Source organism: Dryobates pubescens, chromosome 6 (assembly GCF_014839835.1).
Source record: "Dryobates pubescens isolate bDryPub1 chromosome 6, bDryPub1.pri, whole genome shotgun sequence".
Classification (NCBI taxonomy): Eukaryota; Metazoa; Chordata; class Aves; order Piciformes; family Picidae; genus Dryobates; species Dryobates pubescens.
The window spans coordinates 465,127-487,683 of NC_071617.1; the positions used below are offsets into that span (position 1 = coordinate 465,127).

Below are 22,557 nucleotides of genomic sequence, written 5' to 3' on the forward strand. Positions count from 1 at the left end.
TCTTGTGTGAATTGTTTAGGTGAAGCTGCCTTGGCAGGGGGGTTGGACTCGAAGATCTCCAGAGCTCCCTTCCAGCCCCTAATGTTCTGTCATGCTGTGACTCTTTCCTAGTCACCCAGCCTCACTGGGTATGGCTAGCAGACACTGTCACAGCCCTCCTCTCTACAGAGGTTGTGTAGAAGCCACTCAGTTTCTAAGTTTGCCCTACCAAAGATCCTCAAGTTAAAGAGAAGCCATTGCTAGTTTCCAGCTGAAGAGGAGAGAATCCTTCTGGCATCAGAAGAGGGTTGTTGCCTCATCACCGGCCAAGCCAGGTCACCGCCGCTGGAAAACTGCAAGGAAAGGCTTTGCTCTAAGTTGTCCTCACTGTTGCTTCTCTCTCTGCTTTCAGAGGCTGGCAGCAAGAAGCTGAAGAGCACGATCCAGAGGAGCACAGAGACAGGCATGGCAGCAGAGATGAGGAGTCGCATGGTGCGGCAGCCGAGTCGCGAGTCCACCGACGGCAGCATCAACAGCTACAGCTCCGAGGGCAAGTAAGTGGCACTGGAGCAGCAGCAGAGGAGGGGTCTCTCGTCCTTGTGGGAACACTTGGGGTGTGCACACAGGTCCCAGCAGTGGCTGGAAGGGCATGGTGCTGGGTACAGATTCTTCCTGGGGAAACATTTGCAAAACTGAAGTGTTTCAGGCACCTAACACAAATTTCTTGACAACTGACACCGAGAGAGGACTTCTGAGGAATCCACATTCCCTGTCAGGCATTTTGATCTCCAGGAGACAACTGAATTCCAAACCAAACACAGGGGCACTTTGAGTGATGTTTGGATTAACTCAGAGTTAAACCTCAGGTGGTTGGATGTAAATCCCTGTGACAGGAAGCTCTCTTCTGTAACACTGCATGCAGAGAAAGTTTACTTTGGAGCTGGTCCAAGCCTCTTGTTGAGGATTGTGAACCCAGGGTCCAGCTGCCCATCAGCTGCCAGCAGGCAGACAACTGCAGGGAAGGGGCAGCTGGTTCTGTTCACTGCTGACTGCCTCCCTGTGCAGGAAAGGAGAGCAAGGGCAGATGTGACACAGAAGTGTGCCCAGCCTCCTCACAGCTCTCACTGGTGCTCTGCAGAGAGCACTCCCTGCTGTGGGCACCAGAGAAGCCTTAGAACACAAGGGGGAAACAGGGGTAGGCAAATGTACCCTTACAGACCTTGGGGGAAATGAGAGATTGGGGTTGCATGGAATCACTATGGCTGGCAAAGGCCTTTTCCTTGGCTTCCTTTGTTTGTGTGCTTACCACCTCAGCACAGCTGCTGCTGCACACGGGGCAAAGCATCAAGGACCGGGGCACCCATGGCGGCTGTAAGGAGCTGCGATTGCACATCGCACGGTGCTCAGCCTCGTGTGGAGCAGTCCTTGTGGGTGAAATCCTGTAGGGCAGCAGACATCAACTCTGTCCTTACTCTGTCCTTCTGCTCTTCTGTTGCTTCAGCTTAATATTCCCTGGCGTACGGCTGGGCGCCGACAGTCAGTTCAGCGACTTCCTGGACGGCCTGGGCCCCGCGCAGCTGGTGGGGCGGCAAACGCTGGCAACCCCGGCCATGGGTAAGAGCCATCTGCTCTCCTCTCGCCAATAATCAGCCACTTCACTAATCACTTTCATTAACTACACCAAATGGTTCTGTCAGTGATTTGCTCTGGGCTGGCTGCCGGCACCAGAGGTTTCGACAAGAACAAGGTAAGAGCCAGGATCGGTCAGGGAAGCCTTTGGCCTTCCAGGAGCCACCTGAGGCACAGACTTATCCTGTGAGAATGGCTCTGCCTCAGACCAGCAGTGTCAGCTTTAGCCACGCCACGTGGCTCTGTTGGTACGGACAGAAGGCTCCAGGTTTCTCCCATCTCCTTGTTTGAATCTTGTTTGCTGACAGAACATTTTCCCTGCGGATTACTTGAGTCCTGCCTAGAGTTTTACCTCTCAGAACTGCTTTACTGCTCCAGTTCTGAGGCCCCAGAAGCACTCAACCGTGGGTTTTAACAATTCCCAGCAGCCCTCCTGTGTGGTGTCCCCTCGCTAGTGATGCTCTGGAAACGCTTGAGCCTCGCTCCCCCTTCTGGTTCCCAGCTGCATGTTTGGTTCGGGATCCGCGCCAGGGAGAGGTGCTCCCAAGCACACACCCTGCAGAGCTGGGACTTTGAGCTGGGCTGGGTTTGTTCAAGCAACCTCCCCTGCTGCTCTCTCATGCCCCCAGAAAGCAAGGCCCAGCAAGTGCTCGCACTGCTCTAACACTGTCAGACAAGCACAGGGACATCTCCGGCCCCAGGAGCTTCAAAATGCTCTTTCCACCTCTGGATCCCAGATTCTGGAGGGCCAGCCTTAGCTTTTTGTGTGTTTTCTCAGAGCTTCCCTGTCAAGCAGGCAGAGCCTCAGGTGTGCCATGGGTTTGTGTGTAGTCCATTCATCTGCACAGAGCTGCCCCTTGGTCACTCTCAGTGACCTGCTGGCTTCCCACCAAGCTGCTTCCACGAGGGATGCAGCCACTTGGATGTACCACTTGGAGCAGCAGCCCTGGGGTGACCTCCCCTGTGTGTTCTTGGTCTGGATCAGAGCAGTGCTTGGTCTCAGACTGAGCAGTGCCCTTGGTCTGCAGAAATGTCACTTGTGAGAGCTCAGGTGGGGCAAGTTTGACTCTTTAGCTTCCTCCTGGAACATGTTGCATCACTCTGCTGGCACCAACAATGGCTGTGGGGAAATCTTGATTCAGCAGAGGGAAATCCTTCCCCCTGCACGTGGGGAGACTTTTGCAGAAAAAAACCAAAAAGAAAAAGGAAGAAAGAGCTGTTCTGAGCTCCTGAGGTGCAGGGCAGCCTTCCCTGAGCCTGTGCTGTAAGTGCCTGCCTCATCTGGCTGTGGCTCTGCCTCTCACTGAGGGTCCAGTCAGGCCATTGTAGATACAGAAGGGTTCAAGGGTGGCTTCTGCCAGCAGTTGTGCTTCCTGAGTCACCAGGCAAGGAACCTTCACACTGCCTGCTCCTGCATCACAGCCTGGAGGCAGAAACCTCCAGCAGAGGGGATTTCTGGACGTGAGGTTGAGGTTTATGGCCACTGGCAGGGACTGGCACAACAGGGCAACAATCCTAGGCAGGAAGCCTCCAGATAGTTCACCAGGGCATTGAAGGTGTGGTGGTTACAGCACAGTGTTGCTGTAAAGGTACTGGCTCTGTGGGTCAGAAATCCTGAGCTCTCCTACAAACCCTGCATAAGGAGAGGACACCCTGCTACCTGGGCATGCCTCTCTTAGTCCTGGCTTAGGGATGGAGGGGCTAAAGGGGTCAGGAGGAGAGGTGACAAGCGCCTGGTATCAAAGTGGTCTTTCTGTTTCTTGTTCTCCTTCACTGTCTCCTGGGCCATACTGCTTCTCTGTCATGTCTCTGTCTCTTTCTTTTCCCTCCCAGGTGACATCCAGATTGGGATGGTAGATAAAAAGGGCCAGTTAGAAGTAGAAGTCATTAGAGCCCGCGGCCTCACACAAAAACCTGGCTCCAAATCTACCCCAGGTAAGGAAAATGCAGACACTGTGTGACCAGAAAGCAAGAATATGATGAACTGAGGGCTGGAGAGCCCTGGAACACCTTCTTAACTGTCACTGCCTCTGTACTTGATTGCTTTGCTTTACAACAAGGAACTCATGCATGGATGTGTCCTTGCTACCTTCCTCACTTTTTAGCACCTTCACCTGCCAGTTGCATGCCACCTCCAGGGAAGGATTTCCAGCCACTCAGCTTCCACTTGAACAGGAGGAAAAACTCCTCTGTGGTGAGGCTGCTGGAGCCCTGGAGCAGGCTGCCCAGAGAGGTTGTGGAGTCTCCTGCTCTGGAGCCTTCCCAACCCCCCCTGGGTGTGTTCCTGTGTGGCCTGCCCTGGGTGACCCTGCTCTGGCAGGGAGGTTGGACTGGATGAGCCCCTAGCATTCTGTGACTCTGTGATTGTCTGAAGGCACCTGTCCTGCAGCTCAGATGTGCAGTGCAGAGGGTCTTAGGCCCCAGCATGAGCTGTTTGCTGTTCTGCTTGCAGCTCCCTATGTCAAAGTGTACTTGCTGGAGAACGGAGCGTGCATAGCGAAGAAGAAGACCAGGATTGCACGGAAGACCCTTGATCCCTTGTACCAACAGACCCTGGTTTTTGATGAGAGTCCACAGGGGAAAGTCCTTCAGGTCAGTGGCTTCTTCATGCTGTTGGAGGCTGTCATCTGGAGAAGCACTTGCACGTTCACTTGGGTTTAAGCACTCTCCAGAAAGCCATTCCCACTCAGGAGGCATTTCATTTGATAGATGCCAGCCAAGCTGCCCTGCTGGCTTTGGACCTGCACAAGGTCTGCCTTCATCTGGAGCCCTCAACACAGGAAGGACCTGGAGCTGCTGGAGTGGGTCCAGAGGAGGCCACAAAGATGATCAGAGGGCTTGAGAACCTCCCCTGTGAGGACAGGCTGGGAGAGTTGGGGCTGTTCAGCCTGGAGAAGAGAAGGCTCTGGGGAGACCTTAGAGCAGCCTGCCAGTGTCTGAAGGGAACCTGCAGGAAGGCTGGGGAGGGACTGTTCAGAAGGGCTTGGAGTGATAGGATGAGAGGCAGTGGTGTGAAATTGGAGCAGGGCAGAGTTAGGTTGGACATCAGGAGGAAGTTCTTTACAATGAGAGTGGTGAGACACTGGGACAGGCTGCCCAGGGCAGTGGTGGAAGCCTCATCCCTAGAGACATTTAAGGTCAAACTTGATGGATCCCTGAGCAGCCTGATGTTGCTGTAGATGTCCCTGCACAGTGCAGGGGGGGCAGGACAAGGTGACTTTCAAGGGTCCCTTCCAACCCGGGGCACCCTTTGATGCTGTGATTAAACATTTCTCTCCCCTTGCCTCTACTTCTGTCCTGCCATTAGGTTTTCCCACAGGAGGGGACAATTACTCACTCCTAAGAGCTACATTACCCTTGCTCTGCCCCCAGGAGCAGCAGTGAGCCCCTCAGCCTGGGCTGGGGGGCGACACTGAACCTGCCTTTTGTGTTCTTCCAGGTAATAGTGTGGGGAGACTACGGCCGAATGGACCACAAATGCTTCATGGGGGTTGCCCAGATCCTTCTGGAGGAGCTGGATCTGTCCAGTGTGGTAATAGGCTGGTATAAGCTGTTCCCTCCCTCATCACTAGTGGATCCCACCCTGACCCCCCTGACTCGCAGGGCTTCCCAGTCGTCTCTGGAGAGTTCCACTGGGCCTCCCTGCATTAGGTCGTAGTGGCAGATGCTGCCTGACGAACACCACCGGGACACCGCTCGGAGCCAGACAGGTACATGATGACAAAGCCACCACTCTTGGAGAGAGACAATCACCTCTGGTTTTGCTTGTAGTAGTTACCCAAACCCACGTCTGTCTGCCGAGAGACGGCTTCAATGGGCAGAGCAAAGGTTTGTCACACACAGCCAGTCCCTTAGCAGCTCTCACCGATGCTTATCATCATCCAAACATCAAAGAGAGGGAGAGAGAGAGACCTTTAGATTCCACCTAAGTCAGAGATGACCCAAACTGGAAGCTCTCCCTCTGTTAGCAGTGTTGTATTCCTCACACTCTGACGTGCCCTCCAGCAGTGTTACCTTCCTGGTCTTCTCAGCAGGGCTTTTTCCTCCACTTGTCACTTCCACTGGTTTGCTTTGGTTTGGGTTTGGGTTTTGTTGTTGCCATGCGATCCTGCTGGCTTCGTAGAAGTCCTCACAGTGCTAACAGAGACCCTTCCTTTCTTCCGAACCAAACTCCAAAGGGCTGAAGCAAATCTCTGTCAGCAGCGTTCAAAGTGTTCGACAGCCACAGTTACGGCCCCGAGCCAGCTCAAATCCTTCCTCGCTTCTGGGGCTTCCAAGGCTCTCGCGCAGGAACCCAGAACAAAGAACCAAGCTGAGGCATACCCTTGAGAAACAAAATACATAACCATCACAGTGCCACCTTTGGGTTTTCCTCCTGTGTACACAAAACAAAGCAGCTCTGTTTGCATTCTCTAGAAGAACTTTTACGTTGATGCTGTTTTGCATGGAAGAATTCTGCAACTCCTGCTGGGGGCTGGTTCTAAAGCAGCTTTAGTCCTCATTTCTTGACACTGCGTTAGTGGTAATGCAAATGTTTCCCTCCTAGCAAGTGGAGAGGAGATCTCTACATTCCTGTGTACAGATGTGTATTGGCCCTCCCACGAGGCTGACCAGGAATGGGTTGAGCATAGGACACTTTCAGCCGTGCCCGGGCCGCGCCCTGCCCGCCCCGGGCGGAGCGGGGGCCGAGCTGCTCAGCGCTGCGCCGGAGGCTCCAGCTGAGCCCTTCTGCACTTACCTGACGATGTTTTTAATCGAGGTTTTCGTTTACATTTCTTTGAGACCGATGCAAGCACAAGGCTTGGTTTTTTAACGCCAGATAGCTCACTTTTTTGGAGAAAAAAACAAAACAGACAAAAACCACCAAACAAACCCCGACCCCCGGTCCGGTTTCGATTTGCTTTGTATGCCTTTGAGCTCCTCTCGGCCTCGAGAATGAATCCCTTGTGATACTCTGTCCCTGTGCGAGCAACTGCGGGGGGCTGCAGCTGCATCGAGGTGTGCCCCAGCCCCTGCCCCCAGCCCCCCTCCTTCTCCAGGCCGTGGGGTTTTTGTGGTCACAGGAACAGAGCAGCATGACTCGGAACTGTTCAGAGCTGCATGCACCTTTTGTAGAAAAAACAACCAAAACAACAAAAAAACAACAAAAACAAAGTGAAAGAACAGCAAGCAAGAGACACACAAACAGCAACACAAAAGAGACGAAGCCCAAGGTAATGTCCTGCTGTATGTTAGCTCCACATAGGCCAGCTTGTATGTTGCATGTAGCTGTACAGTTTGCTCGTGACGACTCTGCTGAAGTAACCAAGAAACCGAAGCCATCCGTTTGTCGCCGATAGACATTTGGCAGGTTTTGGCCAGGCTGGGGTCTGCTGAGTCTGGTGCTAAATGTCTAGAGATGGACTTTATTTTTTACCCTCATGGGAAATCGTGATGTAGTACGGACCAAATTCCTTCTACTGCTAACTCGTGTGGTGTAGACCCCTCCCGCGGGGCTGTAACACACCGTAGAAGCTGTGTGCACACTAGGTTTGAGCCCATAGACTACTGCCTGCACCAAGGGAACTATTTATTACTACTCAACACGTGGGAACCCCTCTGCCCAGCTTTCCACGGGGCACAGATTGGTTACTGCTCGACCTGCTGAGCAGGAAGAACTCAAGCATTGGTGCACTACTACTAGATCCCGTTCTGTCTTAGTGGCCAAGAACCAACTAGGTATAATTGGATAGTATCTTTCTATTTGGACCACTTGTCTTAACACCTTCCCCTGTGCTTTTCAATGAACTTCCAACTCATCTTATGTAAACATGTTTAATAAAATTTCCTTTCCATGTCCAGCGTGGTACTTGTGCTCTCTGTACGCTCTGAGGCTCCCCTGTGGCTCTGCTGGCTGCAGGCCTGGGTGAAGTGTGCCAAGCAACAGTGAAAAAGAGAAAGCCAAGTGGTCTCTCTGCTCCTTTTGGTGGCTGCGATCAGCCTGTGCTGGGATCTGGGGCCGCAGCACTGAGGCCCGGGGAGAGTCGTGCTGGGTCGGTCTCCTGGTCGCTGAGGAAGAGCCACATTGTGCTCTCCTTCCTTGGAGCAGGCAGCTGGAACCCCAGAGTGAGCCAGGTGCCCACCTGCAGCAGCTCAGCGGGGCTGCGGGGCTGAGAGCCAGACCCCAGCTCTGTGCTTGGTGTCACTGTGGGACCAGCTCCTGAGCTCTCGCACAACACCCCGCCCCGCCTCCCCCGAGCCTTGTCTTGACAAAGCTTCATGGAAACACCTGAGAGCAGAGCCTGGCAGCAAGTGCAATCAGAGGAGCAAAGACTTCTGTACTTGGTTTGAGTCTGAGCTGAGGTTTTTTCCCATGTCCCACAGATACCTGATCACAACTTACAAAAATAACCTAAAGACAACTTTGCCTCACTCTGAGCACTTTGGTTCTCACTTTACTTCACTGACAACCTGGTTAAGCTACTGGGGAAAAGAACAAACCACAAACAAACAAACAAAAATGAAAGCCTAATTAAAGAGGGTAACTCTCTGAACAGAAGCCATGGGACAGTTCTGCTTTTGTCTGCTGGGGGTGAACCAAGCACAGAATTTGCTGTGCTGGTGCAAAAGGCCCTGGGTTTCAGCAACCTCAGGGCTTCCATTGTGTGCCCAACACCAGGATCTCTTCTTTCTGATTCTAGCCTGGATGAGGGAATTGGTGTTCTGGGAGGAGGGCACTGAGTGCTCCCTCCGTAGGTGTGCAGGTGGCACTCAGCTGGGTGGCAGTAGTGATGTGCTTGAGGGCAAGAAGGCTCTGCAGAGGGACCTGGACAGGCTGGAGCGATGTGCTGTGGGCAGCTGTGTGAGGTTCAACAAGGCCAAGAGCTGGGCGCTGCCCTTGGGTCACTACAGCCCCATGAATGCTCCAGGCTTGGGGCAGAGTGGCTGGAAAGCTGCCTGGTGCAGAAGACCTGGGGGTGCTGGCTGACAGCAGCTGAACATGAGACAGGAGTGTGCCCAGGTGGCCAAGAAGGCCAATGGCATCCTGAGCTAGATCAGGAATGGTGTGGCCAGCAGAAGCAGGGCACTGCCCAGGCACTCAGGACTGCTGAGGCCACACCTTGACCACTAGGTTCAGTTTCGGGGCCCTCACTACAAGAAAGGTGGAGAACAAGGAAGGAGCTGGGGGTGTTTAGTCTGGAGAAGAGGAGGCTGAGGGGAGACCTCATTGCTCTCTACAGCTCCCCGAGAGGAGGCGGCAGTGAGGTGGGGGTTGGTTTATTCTGCCCAGTATCAGGTGATAGAGGGAGAGGAAATGGCCAGAAATTGTGCCAGGGGAGGCTTAGGTTGGAGATGAGGAACAATTTCTTTGCTGCCAGAGTGTGCAGGGACTGGCACAGGCTGCCCAGGGAGGTGGTGGAGTCCCCATTCCTGAAGGTATTCTAGACACCTGTGGCCATAGCACTTGGGGGCTTGGTTTAGTGGCCATGGTGGGGTTGGGATGATGAAGCCCTGGAGCAGGCTGCCCAGAGAGGTTGTGGAGTCTCCTTCTCTGGAGCCTTTCCAACCCCACCTGGATGCATTGCTGTGTGGCCTGCCCTGGGTGACCCTGCTCTGGCAGGGGGGTTGGACTGGATGGTCTCTGGAGGTCCCTTCCAACCTCTAATGTTCTGTGATAGCTGCTAGCTCCTCTCTTTTTGCCTGAAAGCCACAAAAAGAAGAGTAGTGAACAACTCCAAGCCTCACAGGCAGCAGGAGATTCGTTCCTGAAGGGTCAAAGGATTTGGCCCCACATCAGTACTGGAAGTAGACTCTCTGGTGGCTCCTCCAAGAGCCACTCTGTGTTTTCTTTTTCTTACAGATGGCCCTCTAGGAGTTAATTAGGAGAGGAAAGGTAAGTTCATGGCACCAATAATCCTTCAGTTGCTCTGTGCCTAGTCTCAGAGGGCACACAAAGGCTGCAATTGCTGGGAATGGGGACCATCAAAAAGCTCATCGCGGGCAGCTTAAGAATGCTGTGCTGACCTCTTTTGCTCCTTTTTACTGGTAGGAAAAAGGCCCTGAGATTTAGGAGGCAGCTGAAGTACAGTAGCTGCTCTCCTAGAAAATGTGAGAAATGCTGGTGGCCTCCCCTTGCCCTTCCCCTGCTCATTCTCCTTGCAGGCTGTGAAGTAAAGTTTGGTTTAGTTTGGTGCCTGGACTCGGCTCTTAGCTGCTTTGCTCCAGTGCTGCCAGCCCCTCTCTTGATTCCCAAACACACTGGTGGAAAAGAGCAGGATGGGGAGGTTCAGATTGGATGTGAGGAAGAAGTTGTTCCCCATGAGGGTGGTGAGAGCCTGGCACAGGCTGCCCAGGGAGGTGGTGGAAGCCTCCTGCCTGGAGGTGTTTGCAGCCAGGCTGGAGGTGGCTGTGAGCAACCTGCTGTGGTGTGAGGTGTCCCTGCCCATGGCAGGGGGCTGGGACTGGCTGAGCCTTGAGCTCCCTTCCAACTCTGACACTTCTCTGATTTCTAAGCCATTCATGTTCAAATGCAAACCACCCAGCCCTCAGCCCTTCTGCATTTCCCTTCTGCACCAAAAAGCAGAGGTAGGAAACCCATTGATTTGTTGGGGAGCTTGCAACGGAATTCGATGGCAGCCACACCAGAAGTCACTGCTGTGCTGTTTTGATTCTTCAGCTCCATTATACCTGCAGCCTTCTGTGCTAGGTTTCTGTTGTGCCTTTCAAACATAGCCTGAAACAAAGCCCCAGGTGCAAAGGAGAAGGAGATTCATTGCCATGCCAGGGAGCCACTCTTTAGGACTTAACCTTCTGCCTTTGTTCTTCAGGTGGGTATCTCTCCCAGCACTGATGTTAGCCTTGTTCTCCCATCGATTGCTTGCCTGATGCCTGCCCAGGGCCGTACCTGTGGTCTGCAGGGAATACCTGCAGGATGTGATAACATTTACAACAGAGCAAGGGGAGGAAAGCTGAGGAGGGTTGTTGAATTCTTCACCTGGTAATGGTTTGCCCCCTTGGACTTAGCAGATCTCATGCACACTCTGAGCTTTTTGCCGAGTCTGGGTTTGCTGTGTCTGGGCTGGGAAATGGGGGAATTCTGCCACTGATGTCAACGAGACCGACCCCAAAGTGCTTTTGTGACACAAAGGGAGGGAGGGAGTGCAGCAAGGCTCTGCTGGTGCAAACCAAGGGCAGAGGAAGCAGGAGGGCTGCCAGCACCCCCAGCCACAGAGCTCATAGCCTCATTCTCTCTGCCAGGAGGCAGCAGTCCACGCAGTGGCACATCCCGCTGGGGTACCACATCCCCGACGAGAAGGCAGTGCCTTGCCCGTACCTCAGCCTCTTTGTCTCGTTTATTTTTGTAGTGCACATCCCCTAACGAAAGACCCGGAGCTGGCATTTGCTGCCAAGCCCTTTCAGAGGAGCAGCCGCGCAGCGCGGCTATGGGCTGGGTGACAGCTGAGGTGACCTGAAAGCGCCTGGCCCACCGCAGCGATACCCGAGAGGGCTGAGGAGCACCGAGATGACAAAGCCTGCCACGGCGGTCGGCCGCTTTCAGTTATTTGCTGGATTTATTTGGCGAAAAGCAACCCACACCGCGGCCGCTGTCCTCCGCCGCCCGCTCCCCTCTGCCGCCGCCGGAGGGCGCCGCAACACAGCAGGCCGCGGGCTATGGGCTGCCTATCGCCCCCGAGCGGATCGCCGCCGAGCCCAGCCCGGCTTGTCCCGGCTCGTCCCGGCTCGTCCCGGCTCGTCCCGGCTCCCAGCCCGGCTCGTCCCGGCTCCCAGCTCCGAACTCGGCTTGTCCCGGCTCCCAGCCCGGCTCGTCCCGGCTCCCAGCTCCGAACTCGGCTTGTCCCGGCTCCCAGCCCGGCTCGTCCCGGCTCCCAGCCCGGCTTCCGTCCCGGCTCCCAGCCCGGCTCGTCCCGGCTCCCAGCTCCGAACTCGGCTTGTCCCGGCTCCCAGCCCGGCTCGTCCCGGCTCCCAGCTCCGAACTCGGCTTGTCCCGGCTCCCAGCCCGGCTCGTCCCGGCTCCCAGCCCGGCTTCCGTCCCGGCTCCCAGCCCGGCTCGTCCCGGCTCCCAGCTCCGAACTCGGCTTGTCCCGGCTCCCAGCCCGGCTCGTCCCGGCTCCCAGCCCGGCTCGTCCCGGCTCCCAGCTCCGAACTCGGCTTGTCCCGGCTCCCAGCCCGGCTCGTTCCGGCTCCCAGCCCGGCTTGTCCCGGCTCCCAGCCCGGCATCTCCCAGCTCCCAGCCCGGCTTCCGTCCCGGCTCTCGGTCTAAACGCCAGTTTTAGGCTCTCCTGGCAGGCCCTTTAAGCTATCGCAGGGCTACCCTCCGGCCGCCTCGGCCTCGGGGTCCCCCCCCGTGCCCGGCTGAGGCCGGTGGGACGCAGGAGCAGGGCTGGCGCCGGGCAGCGCTGGAGCTGAGGCTTCTGTGCCGAGGGCTCGCAAGGATGCCTCTGTGTTGTGTTGAAACAGGCATCTGCTTCTTGAGGCATTTTATATGATAGGAATAAAAATGAAGAGCTACAGTGATTTTTTTGCCAAGCACTGGATGTGTGTACCTGAGCCCAGGTGTCTGAGCACTGGCTGTGGCTCCACGGCAGAGCTCTCACAACACTCAAAACTCCACAGAGTTTGGAAGGGGAGTGCATAGAGCACAATAAGAAACCACCTTTGACAGCCCACCCCTCTCTGACTCAGTAGCAATTGAATCCCTGTCCCTGGAGGTGTTTCAAAGAGGCAGGGAGGTGGTGCTGAGGGACAGAGTTCAGCACCAGCCTTGGTAGGGTTAGAGAATGGTTGGGCTTGGACCTCTTCCAACTGATGAGTCTAGTAATTAATGCACTTAAATGCAAGCAGTTCCACTCAGGAGTGATTTCTAAAGCACATTTGTCCCCATTCCTACATTGGCAGGAATTCTATATTTTATTGGGGTTTTGCACAGGAAGGGTGGTCAGGGCTTGGGATGTGCTGGGCAGGGAGGTGGTGGAGTCCCCAGGGCTTGGGATGTGCTGGGCAGGGAGGTGGTGGAGTCCCCAGGGCTTGGGATGTGCTGGGCAGGGAGGTGGTGGAGTCCCCAGGGCTTGGGATGTGCTGGGCAGGGAGGTGGTGGAGTCCCCAGGGCTTGGGATGTGCTGGGCAGGGAGGTGGTGGAGTCCCCAGGGCTGGCTGTGTTTGAAGGTGCTTTGGCTGTGGGGCTTGGGGCTGTGCTTTAGGGCTGAGCCTTGCAGAGCAGGGCTGATGGTTGGGCCTGGGGACCCTGAGGCTCTCTCCCAGCTTGGGGATGTGCTTAGGGGTGACCTTGGTAGAGGAGGTTGGTCAGCTGGGTGGGGTGCCCCTGAGGGTCTTTTCCAGCCTGAATGTTTCTGTGGCTCTGATCACTGGCAGTGCTGCTCTGACAGATCCCTATCAGGGAACTGTGTTGTTAAGCAACAAATTCCTTTCTGTTTCCTGGGCACTGCTGTTGCTGTTAGGCTTTCTGTGCCCTCACTACGCTTCTGTTACTTCATGCCAAGCTGCCAGTCAGAGGCATCCAGTGCTTGTGCTGGAGGATTGTGTGAACAGGAGGGAAAAGCATTTCCCTGTGAGGGTGAGAAGAAGCCTGGAAGAGGCTGCCCAGGGGGGCTGTGGATGTGTTCCTGTGTGACCTGCCCTGGATGATGCTGCTCTGGCAGGGGGTTGGACTGGATGAGCTTTGGAGGTCCCTTCCAGTCCCTAACATTCTGTGACTCTGTGGTTATTAAACTTTGATAAACTGTTTAAGGAGGGAAAAGCAGCTGTTACAACCAGAACCAGAGAATGGGCTGGGCTGGGAGGGAGCTGCAGAGCTCAGGCAGCCCAAGCCCTCTGCACTCAGCAGGGACAGCCCCAACTCCAGCAGCTTGCCCACAGCCCTCTCCAGCCTCCCCTTCAACAGCTCCAGGCAGGGAGCCTCAACCACCTCCCTGGGCAGCCTGTGCCAGGCTTCCACCACCCTCCTGCTGCACAACTTCTTCCTCACCTCCAAGCTCAAGCTGCTCTGCTCTGCTTTGCAGCCCTTGGCCCTGCTGCTGTCCCTGCAGGCCTTTCCCAGCTCCCAGGTGGCCAGCAGCAGTGTCCCTGGCGTTTCCCCCCCCCAGCTCCTGCTGTTCCAGGGGATGTGCCTAGCACTGGCTCGGCTGCCAGGAGAGCTGTTCAGGCTGGTGGCTGGCACACCTTTCAGCAGCCTTCAAGCTGCTGGGACATGCCTGTGGGGGAGGGCAGCTGCGGGCACCGCTGGCTGCGTTTGGTACAGGCTGCACTTGGCACAGGCTGCCCCCCAGCAGGGCTGCAGCGGGAGGGGATGTGCTTGCCTGCAGGCTGCAGCCTCAGGCCTGAAGCCCTCTGCCCTCCTCGGGAGCAGGGCTGGGGGGGCCTGCCAGGGCTGCCCTCGCCCGGGTATGTGAGCAAGCTTCAGCAGGACCTGTGTGCAGACCTTGACACCCGACCAAGCCCTTCAGATGCACATTCCTCAGTCCACTCCTCCTCCCCTCTAGGGCACCGGTGCCAGCCACTCCCAGGTTTCCCCTCACCTTTAATTACCTTTTGGGAGGGCTCAGCTCTGTGTGTGTGCATGCCAGCACTGGGAAGAGCTGGCAGTGCAGCTTGGCAGCCCAGGCTCTTCCAATACAAACCTGGCTTCAGGATGTGGATTTTTGTTTGCTGGTTGGTTTGTTTTCCCCAGTGCTTAAATGCACCTTGTGTGGCTGCGAGGCATGGGCAAGGATTTGCCCTTTTCTTGCAGGCAAACCAAGGAAATGCAACTCTGCCCCAGCACAGCTGCTGCAACCACAGCTGTGCCACTGGGCCTGCTGTGCTTGCTGGCCCACGGTGAGGCACCTGGGGCAAACTCAGGAGTCACCTTGCCCCTTCCCTCGCTCCCATTCCTCCACTGCAGTCCTTTACAACTGGTCCCATGATAGGGACTGCAGAGTCACCCTTGAGATGGATAGAGGAACTAGAAATAACTGGTGTGGTAGCAAAGTACCTGCACAGCCCTGCAGCCAAGCGGTGGAAGAGGGAATCTTGAAGAGCAAGGGTGCTGCAAGGCCCTCTGGGGAGATGCCTCCTCAGAAGCCTGCTAATAGGCTGCAAATCATGGTCCTTGCCCTGCAGCCCTGGTGAGGCCCTGCTGGCACCTGGCTATGGCAAGAGGGGCTGAGAGAGTAGAGACTCCAATCATTAGCTCCCAGCAGGATGTGGAAACATCTTTCCACACTGCAGGCACGATTCAGAGCCTAGCAAGGTGTTTGGGATCTATGAAGATGCCCCTAAGAGGGCCAGCCCTTGAGAAGGAGTTGAGAGCTCAGGTTGGCCTTGCCTGCAGATCTGAGCTTGGTTTTGGCAGAGGCAGCATGTCCTGGATGCAAAGGCAACCAGAGCAGCTGAACACACCTGGCCCTTGGCTTGCTTGGGGGTTGGGGTGGTTTGGGGGTTTGCTTTACACTTCTGTGGTGGGGCTTGGTTGGGGCTTGGGTTTGGGTTTTTTATGGCTTGGGGTTTTGTTTTGTGTTGCTTTGGGGTTTTTTTGTATCTTTGCATGTTTCAAGAGGTTTGAAAAGAAGTGGCAGTGCTGAGGGGGGCTTGGCTGGCTCTGCTGTGCAGAGGGCTTGGGTGCCAAAGCAGTAGTTACCTAGGAAACTGCTGTAGGATTGAAGCTGGAGAGATGTGTTGTCAAGAGCAGAGTGGCTCTTCAGGAGCTGGGGAGACTGCAAAACATGCTGAAGATGTGATTGCCTGCACTGGGATTTCTAGGGAAGGTGGTGGCCCAGGCTTCTGGGCTGGCATTCTGTAGGCACCCTGACAGCTGCACAGGGGATGGCAGGTGCAGTGTGTGGCCATGCCTTGGCACCGGGGCTCCAGTCTGTGTTTGTGAGCTGGGTGAGCGCTCATCTGAATGTCCAACCACAGCTGGCTGCACAAGAAGCAGTGCTGGGGTTGCCAGGAAGCAATTTTGCCCATCTCATCCCAACAGAGCAGTGACAATCCAAGGAAACTCCACTCTTGCCAGAGGTTTGATCTGCAGCACTGCATGGCTACTAAAAAACCAAACCCCCAAAACAGCAGAGACTGATGAAAAGTGTCCAAAGGCTGAGGTATGGCCAAGGGCTTACAGGCAACAGAGACAAATAGAACTGCAGAGCTTTGCCTGGAAATCATCAACAACAAAAAAGTGAGGAAGCAAAATCCTTGCAGCCTGGAAGGCAAACTCTATCCTGGGCTGCATTCAAGCAGCATGGCCAGAGGGGCCAGAGAGGGGATTCTGCCCCTCTGCTCTGCTGAGACCTCACCTGGAGTACTGCTCCCAGCTCTGGAGCCCTCAGCACAGCAAGGACCTGGAGCTGATGGAGAGGCTCCAGAGGAGGCCAGGAGAATGCTCAGGGGCTTGGAGCAGCTCTGCTGCCAGGCCAGGCTGAGGGAGCTGGGGGTGTTGAGCCTGGAGAAGAGAAGGCTGCAGGGAACCTAAGAGCAGCATTTGAATACCAGGAGACTTGCAGGCAGGCTGGGGAGGGACAGTTCAGGAGGGCTTGTAGTGACAGGACGAGGGGCAGTGGTTTGGAACTGGAGCAGGGCAGGTTTAGGTTGGACATCAGGAGGAGGTTCTGCACCATGAGAGTGGTGAAATACTGGGGCAGGCTGGGACCTTCAGGGGTTCCTTCCAAGGCAGAGCTTCCTCTGGTTCTATAGATGCCTCAGCCCGGGGCAGTCACGCTGGTGCCTGCCAGTCCTGCCAGCGTGGCCCTGGCTGCAAGGGGGCACTTGTGCCAGGGCAGTCAATCCTTGGAGTGGTCCTTGGCTGGAGAAGAAGTTTCCTTGTTTAGAAAGGAGGTCCCACAGCCTCTCCTGCCCCCCCTCCACCTCAAGACTCCTGTGGGATTAGCACTGGGCTTACCCTGAACACCAGGCTCCTCATATCTCACCTACAAAATGCTCTTCAGGTGACAAATGCAAACTCTTGGTAGGTCATGCATGTTCTGACAGGTGGCACAGCTGGCACAGCTGGCACAGCTACTCCTCATCTGCACAGATGTGGGTGTTTTGCCCCCCCTGCAAGCAGGTGAGCAAGCTTCCAGCCTTGAAAGGGCAGGCTGTGCTGCTTGTGTTGGCTTAGGCAGTGCACCAGGTCAGAAGGCTGAGGTAAAGCTCTGCTCTTACTCCTCTGGCTAAAGCTCTGAGGCAGGACCTGCTTCCAGTGCCACTTCTGAGGGTGGCTGGTCTCTGCTCCAGGCTGCTCTGCACCACCAGAGCTTTCACCCCCCCTGCATTTCTCTCTGCAAGTGCTTCTGTCCACCCAGGGCTCTAAAAATCCATGCCAAGGCCAGCAGCCCTAACCTCTGGCCTGGCTGTGGGGCTGCACAGGCTTCCTGCAAGGAGAAGACATCCTTCTGGAACTGCTGCCCAGGGAGGCTGTGGCTGCCTCCTCCCTGGAAGTGTTCAAGGCCAGGCTGGACGAAGCCTTGAGCAGCCTGGGCTGGAGGGAGGTGTCCCTGCCCATGGCAGGGGGCTGGAGCTGGATGAGCTTGAGGGTCCTCTCCAACTCAAAGCATCCTGTGATCCTGCTTTTGCTTCCTGGCGAGAGCTTCCCAGACTCTACCTTCAGCGTGGAGTTGGTTCTTCAGAGCTGAGGGTCTCACCAGCCATTTGATCACCTTGTGTCAGACTGACACATCCACACCACTAAGATAAACCACCCTGTGGGCACAGCCTGCTCTACCCTGCACTCTGCCAGGAGGGCAGGCTGCAGAGGTCCAGCCAGCTGCTGCTGCTGCACTAGAGGTAAGACACCAGGGTCAAGAGGGAACTGAGACAGCTCAGATCCCTTCTCTAAGCATACAGACACTGCTGAGACCTCACCTGGAATACTGCAGCCAGGGCTGGGCTCAGGAGGGACAGGGATCTGCTGCAGAGAGTCCAAGGGAGGTGCCAAGGATGCTGAAGGGACTGCAGCACTGCCTGGGGAGGAGAGGCTGAGAGCCCTGGGGCTGTTCAGTCTGCAGAGGAGAAGGCTGAGAGGGATCTGATCAATGTCTCTCAAGAGCTGAGGGCTGGGGGGGCAGGAGGCAGGGCACAGGCTCTGCTCAGCTGCACCCTGGGGTAGGACAAGGAGCAGTGGATGGAAACTGCAGCACAGGAGGTTCCAGCTCAGCATCAGGAGGAACTTCTGCCCTGGGAGGCTCCCAGAGCCCTGGAGCAGGCTGCCCAGAGAGGTTGTGGAGTCTCCTGCTCTTGAGCCTTCCCAGCCCTGTCTGGATGTGTTCCTGTGTGACCTGTGCTGGGTTCTCTGCTCCTGCTCTGGCAGGGGCTTGGCCTGGGAGCTCTCCAGAGGTCCCTTCCAGCCCCTGACATCCTGTGACCCCCGGATCACTGTTCCTTCAACCACATCTTTAACAACACTGACACCAGAGACCAGCCAAAAGCTCTAAAGCTGCTGGGGCTGCAGGTGGCTGAGCCTCAGCTTGTTGCCTCCAAAGCCTCTGTGTCTCCGGCGGTGGTTGGAAGGGACACCCAGGGCCGGGCGCTGTGCTGCTGCTCCTCCCACATCCGAGCGCACGAACCCGAGCAGGCTCCTCCACGCCAGCCCCATCTGTAACCTGCATAATGAATAATGTACAGCGAATCTGTGCTCTGGATGTTTATTGAAGTGACTCAGTATTTCCAGGGGAGATTTTGTGCTCATGTTTTACTCACATCACCAAACCCACTCAGCTCTTTTATTATCCCCAGCAGCGGTAGGCGATAATAAATTACCCAACGGCAGCTGACGGCAGCTGTATCAACAAACAAATTGGATCCGTTTTCAGCCGGGGCTGGAGGCTCCCTTAACTGTTTGTGCAAGCTCTGAAATGAACCAAAAAACAGTAAAAAAGAAACAGGGGGTTTGGGAATGCTGCTGCCTTCGAGAAGCGCTCCTCCAGCGGGCTGCGAGCCAAGCCTGCCACAAGTGCCTGGAAAGAAGCCGGGGGGCGGGGGGTTGCCTACAGCCTGCCGCTGCTTTTCCACCCGGATCAGGCATTTGCATACGAAAGAGCAGGGAGAGAAATGCACCTTGGGCAAGAGTGGCAGCTCCCATTTGTTACTGCCTGAAAGGGCTGAGGGATGAAAGGCCCCTGGGTGGTGGAATCTGGGGCTAATACCCGGCACTGCCTTTGGAGCAGCCGGTTGGTAACCGCCACAAACACAAAGGCAGCGCGTCAGTCAGTCAGTCAGCAGCTAAAGCAGCTCACAGGCTCCCTGCACTGCTCTGCAGCTCCTGGTAAGCTTCATGAACTCCTCAGTTAGTAACTTGGTAGCTAAGGAAAGCTGGGAGCTGGTGCCACAACAGCCACTTGGAAACAGCCAGCACTCCCCTGGCCAAGGACCAGCTTTCCTGGGAAGCAGGTGCAGAGGTAGCTGGAAAGCTCCAGCTCACAGTCTCACAGTATCACCAAGGTTGGAAGAGACCCCAAGGATCATCGAGTCCAACCTGTCTCCACAGACCTCACGACGAGACCATGGCACCAAGTGCCACATCCAATCCCTCTTGAACACCTCCTTCCCAGGAGACAGAGACTCTGCTTAAAGAGAAACTCATCTCTGGAGGATAAAGGTACACATCAGAAAGGTGGTCAAGGCCGCCTTGGAGGGGACCTCCAGCAACCTGCTCCAGTGGCAGATGTCCCTGCCCAAGCCTGGGGGGTTGGAACTGGATGGCCTTCAAGTTTCATTCTAACCCAAACCATTCCATGAACCATGACAAGACAGCACACAGGAACAGATGCAGATGTGGCTCAGGCACCACTGCACACTGAGGCAGATGCAGATGTGGCTCAGGCACCACTGCACACTGAGGCAGATGCAGATGTGGCTCAGGCACCTCTGCACACTGAGGCAGATGCAGATGTGGCTCAGGCACCTCTGCACACTGAGGCAGATGCAGATGTGGCTCAGGCACCTCTGCACACTGAGGCAGATGCAGATGTGGCTCAGGCACCTCTGCACACTGAGGCAGATGCAGATGTGGCTCAGGCACCTCTGCACACTGAGGCAGATGCAGATGTGGCTCAGGCACCTCTGCACAGCACACTGGAGTAGGTACAGGTATGTCTCACTCACCTCTGCACACACAATCAGAGTCATGGAACTGTTTCAGTTGCAAAAGACCTCTGGGACCATTGAGTTCTGCCATCAACCTAAGGCCACCACAGCTATGAAACCAGGGACTGTTTTCAGTGTGTTCTGGAAGAGGCTGGTGGCTGTGTGGAGAGCTGTGCTGGAGCTGTGGCACTCACCAGGGAGAGCTGTGCTGGAGCTGTGGCACTCACCAGGGAGAGCTGTGCCACTCAACAGGGTGAGCTGTGCTGGAGCTGTGACACTCACCAAGGAGAGCTGTGCTGGAGCTGTGGCACTCACCAGGGAGAGCTGTGCTGGAGCTATGGCACTCACCAGGGAGAGCTGTGCTGGAGCTGTGGCACTCAACAGGGTGAGCTGTGCTGGAGCTGTGGCACTCAACAGGGTGAGCTGTGCTGGAGCTGTGCCACTCACCAAGGAGAGCTGTGCTGGAGCTGTGCCACTCACCAGGGAGAGCTGTGCTGGAGCTGTGGCACTCACCAAGGAGAGCTGTGCTGGAGCTGTGGCACTCACCAGAGAGAGCTGTGCTGGAGCTGTGCCACTCACCAAGGAGAGCTGTGCCACTCACCAAGGAGAGCTGTGCTGGAGCTGTGGCACTCACCAGGGAGAGCTGTGCTGGAGCTGTGGCACTCACCAGAGAGAGCTGTGCTGGAGCTGTGCCACTCACCAGGGAGAGCTGTGCTGGAGCTGTGGCACTCACCAAGGAGAGCTGTGCTGGAGCTGTGGCACTCACCAGGGAGAGCTGTGCTGGAGCTGTGGCACTCAACAGGGTGAGCTGTGCTGGAGCTGTGCCACTCACCAAGGAGAGCTGTGCTGGAGCTGTGGCACTCACCAGGGAGAGCTGTGCTGGAGCTGTGGCACTCACCAGGGAGAGCTGTGCTGGAGCTGTGGCACTCACCAGGGAGAGCTGTGCCACTCACCAGGGAGAGCTGTGCTGGAGCTGTGGCACTCACCAGGGAGAGCTGTGCTGGAGCTGTGGCACTCAACAGGGTGAGCTGTGCTGGAGCTGTGCCACTCACCAAGGAGAGCTGTGCCACTCACCAAGGAGAGCTGTGCTGGAGCTGTGGCACTCACCAAGGAGAGCTGTGCTGGAGCTGTGCCACTCACCAAGGAGAGCTGTGCTGGAGCTGTGGCACTCACCAAGGAGAGCTGTGCTGGAGCTGTGCCACTCACCAGGGAGAGCTGTGCTGGAGCTGTGGCACTCACCAGGGAGAGCTGGATGGGGCACACAGGTGGGGAGGTGAATGTGGCTGAGCCTTGCACGGGAGGAGGCTGCCTGGCAGGCTGGCTCAGGGACAGAGTTTGTTCTGAGCTTCCCCTGACACTGTTCCTAATCCCTCTGGTTCTGGGGCAGGCTGAAGCGGTGCAGAGCTGAGCAGGCTGCTGCGCGGCTGAGCCTGCTGGACCTCCGCAGGCTCAACAAGCAGCACCCTGAGCCGCGGAGCTGCTGATCGCCGTCCGGACCTGCCGGCAGGGCTCGCCCCTTCCCTCGCCTGTGCGTGTGGCCGGGGCTGTCCTCAGCCTTTTGCGCCGCGGAGGAGCCCTCTGCCAGTGGAGCTGGGGAGCTTTCAGACCAGAAAATTCTTGGCAAGGGGGCCTCAGAAAGATTGAGCTCCCCCTCCTCCCTTGTGACTGCTGCTGAGAGCTGGCAGAATCACCTCCTGGCAGCCAGTGTTGGCTGCTAAGGGCCTCTTGGAGCTCCACACCAAGAACTTTGACACCGAGAACTTGAGGCCAGACCCCTGAGCATTTCCTCCTGCAACATCACCAAACTTTGCATGAATCACTAAGACCAGTTACAGACATGAGGCAGATCTTGCTGCTCAGATGTCTCCTCTCCACGGCCTGTACATCCCTCAGCACCTCCTGAAAGGAGCAGCAAGGCTGGAGTCAGGCAGGGCATGTGGAGTGCTGCTGCTGGGCTCTTCTCAAGGGCACAGAAGCCAGGCAGTGGCATTACTGTATCTCCAGACCACAACAACTGCTCTCCAGGGAAACTCTGGGGAGATCCAAGCACACTCAGAATCTTTCCCATATTAACATTTCAGGTTGGACTTGCTGATCCTTGGGGTCTCTTCCAACCTTGGTTATACTGTGATACTGTGATAACATACTGGCCACTTGATCATCATAGAGTCACAGAATGGGCTGGGTTGGAAGGGACCTTAAAGCTCATCCAGTGCCAACCCCCTGCCATGGGCAGGGACACCTCCCACCAGCCCAGGCTGCTCAAGGCCTGGAGGGGGGCAGCCACAGCCTCCCTGAGCAACCTGTTCCAGCGTCTCCCCACCCTCAGGGTCAAGAATGTTTCCCTAATCTCCAGTCTAAGTCTGCCCTCTTCCAGGGTCTATTCCTCATCTTTAACACTAGCAGAGTTAGCTGCTCGCTTGACCAGCCCTGCAGTGCTGTGTTTATCTTGTTGTGAGCCAAGCATCAGTCTGCCCTGCTGCAGGACACAGACCTGACCTTCACCCAGGCAAAGCAAGCCCCTTGATTTTGATGGGAGGGATATCAGATTTTGCCTCTCGTGTGTTGCCCCTGGCTGGCTGTGGGTTGGTGTGGGGATTCTCCCCTCAGCCTGCAAACACCTCTGCACCCTCGCAACCACCAGGTCTACATTGTAGGCAGCAAATGACTTTCAAAGCAACCTGAAGTTCATGCATAAGGTTTGAACCTGGAGCAGGGCAGAGTTAGGTTGGACACCAGGAGGAAGCTCTGCACAGTGAGGGTGGTGAGACACTGGCACAGGCTGCCCAGGGAGGTGGCTGAGGCCCTCTCCCTGGAGACATTCAAGCTCAGTCTGGATGTGGTCCTGGGCAGCCTGCTCTAGTTGGAGGTGTC

The 22,557-nt window shown here is 56.2% G+C and overlaps 1 protein-coding gene across 13 annotated transcripts in view; it reads left to right on the forward strand.

Moving 5' to 3' along the window:
• RIMS1 (regulating synaptic membrane exocytosis 1) overlaps positions 1-6,258 on the forward strand; it is a 292,497-nt gene extending 286,239 nt beyond the window's left edge. For all 13 annotated transcript variants that reach the window (XM_054162531.1, XM_054162518.1, XM_054162520.1 and 10 more), the window contains 5 exons: positions 392-533; positions 1,481-1,593; positions 3,442-3,543; positions 4,061-4,200; positions 5,048-6,258. In XM_054162531.1, the coding sequence (XP_054018506.1) occupies positions 392-533; positions 1,481-1,593; positions 3,442-3,543; positions 4,061-4,200; positions 5,048-5,266 (716 nt within the window). In that variant the 3' untranslated portion in view covers positions 5,267-6,258. The remainder of the gene's footprint in view (positions 1-391; positions 534-1,480; positions 1,594-3,441; positions 3,544-4,060; positions 4,201-5,047) is intronic.
• The last annotated feature ends 16,299 nt before the right edge of the window (positions 6,259-22,557 follow it).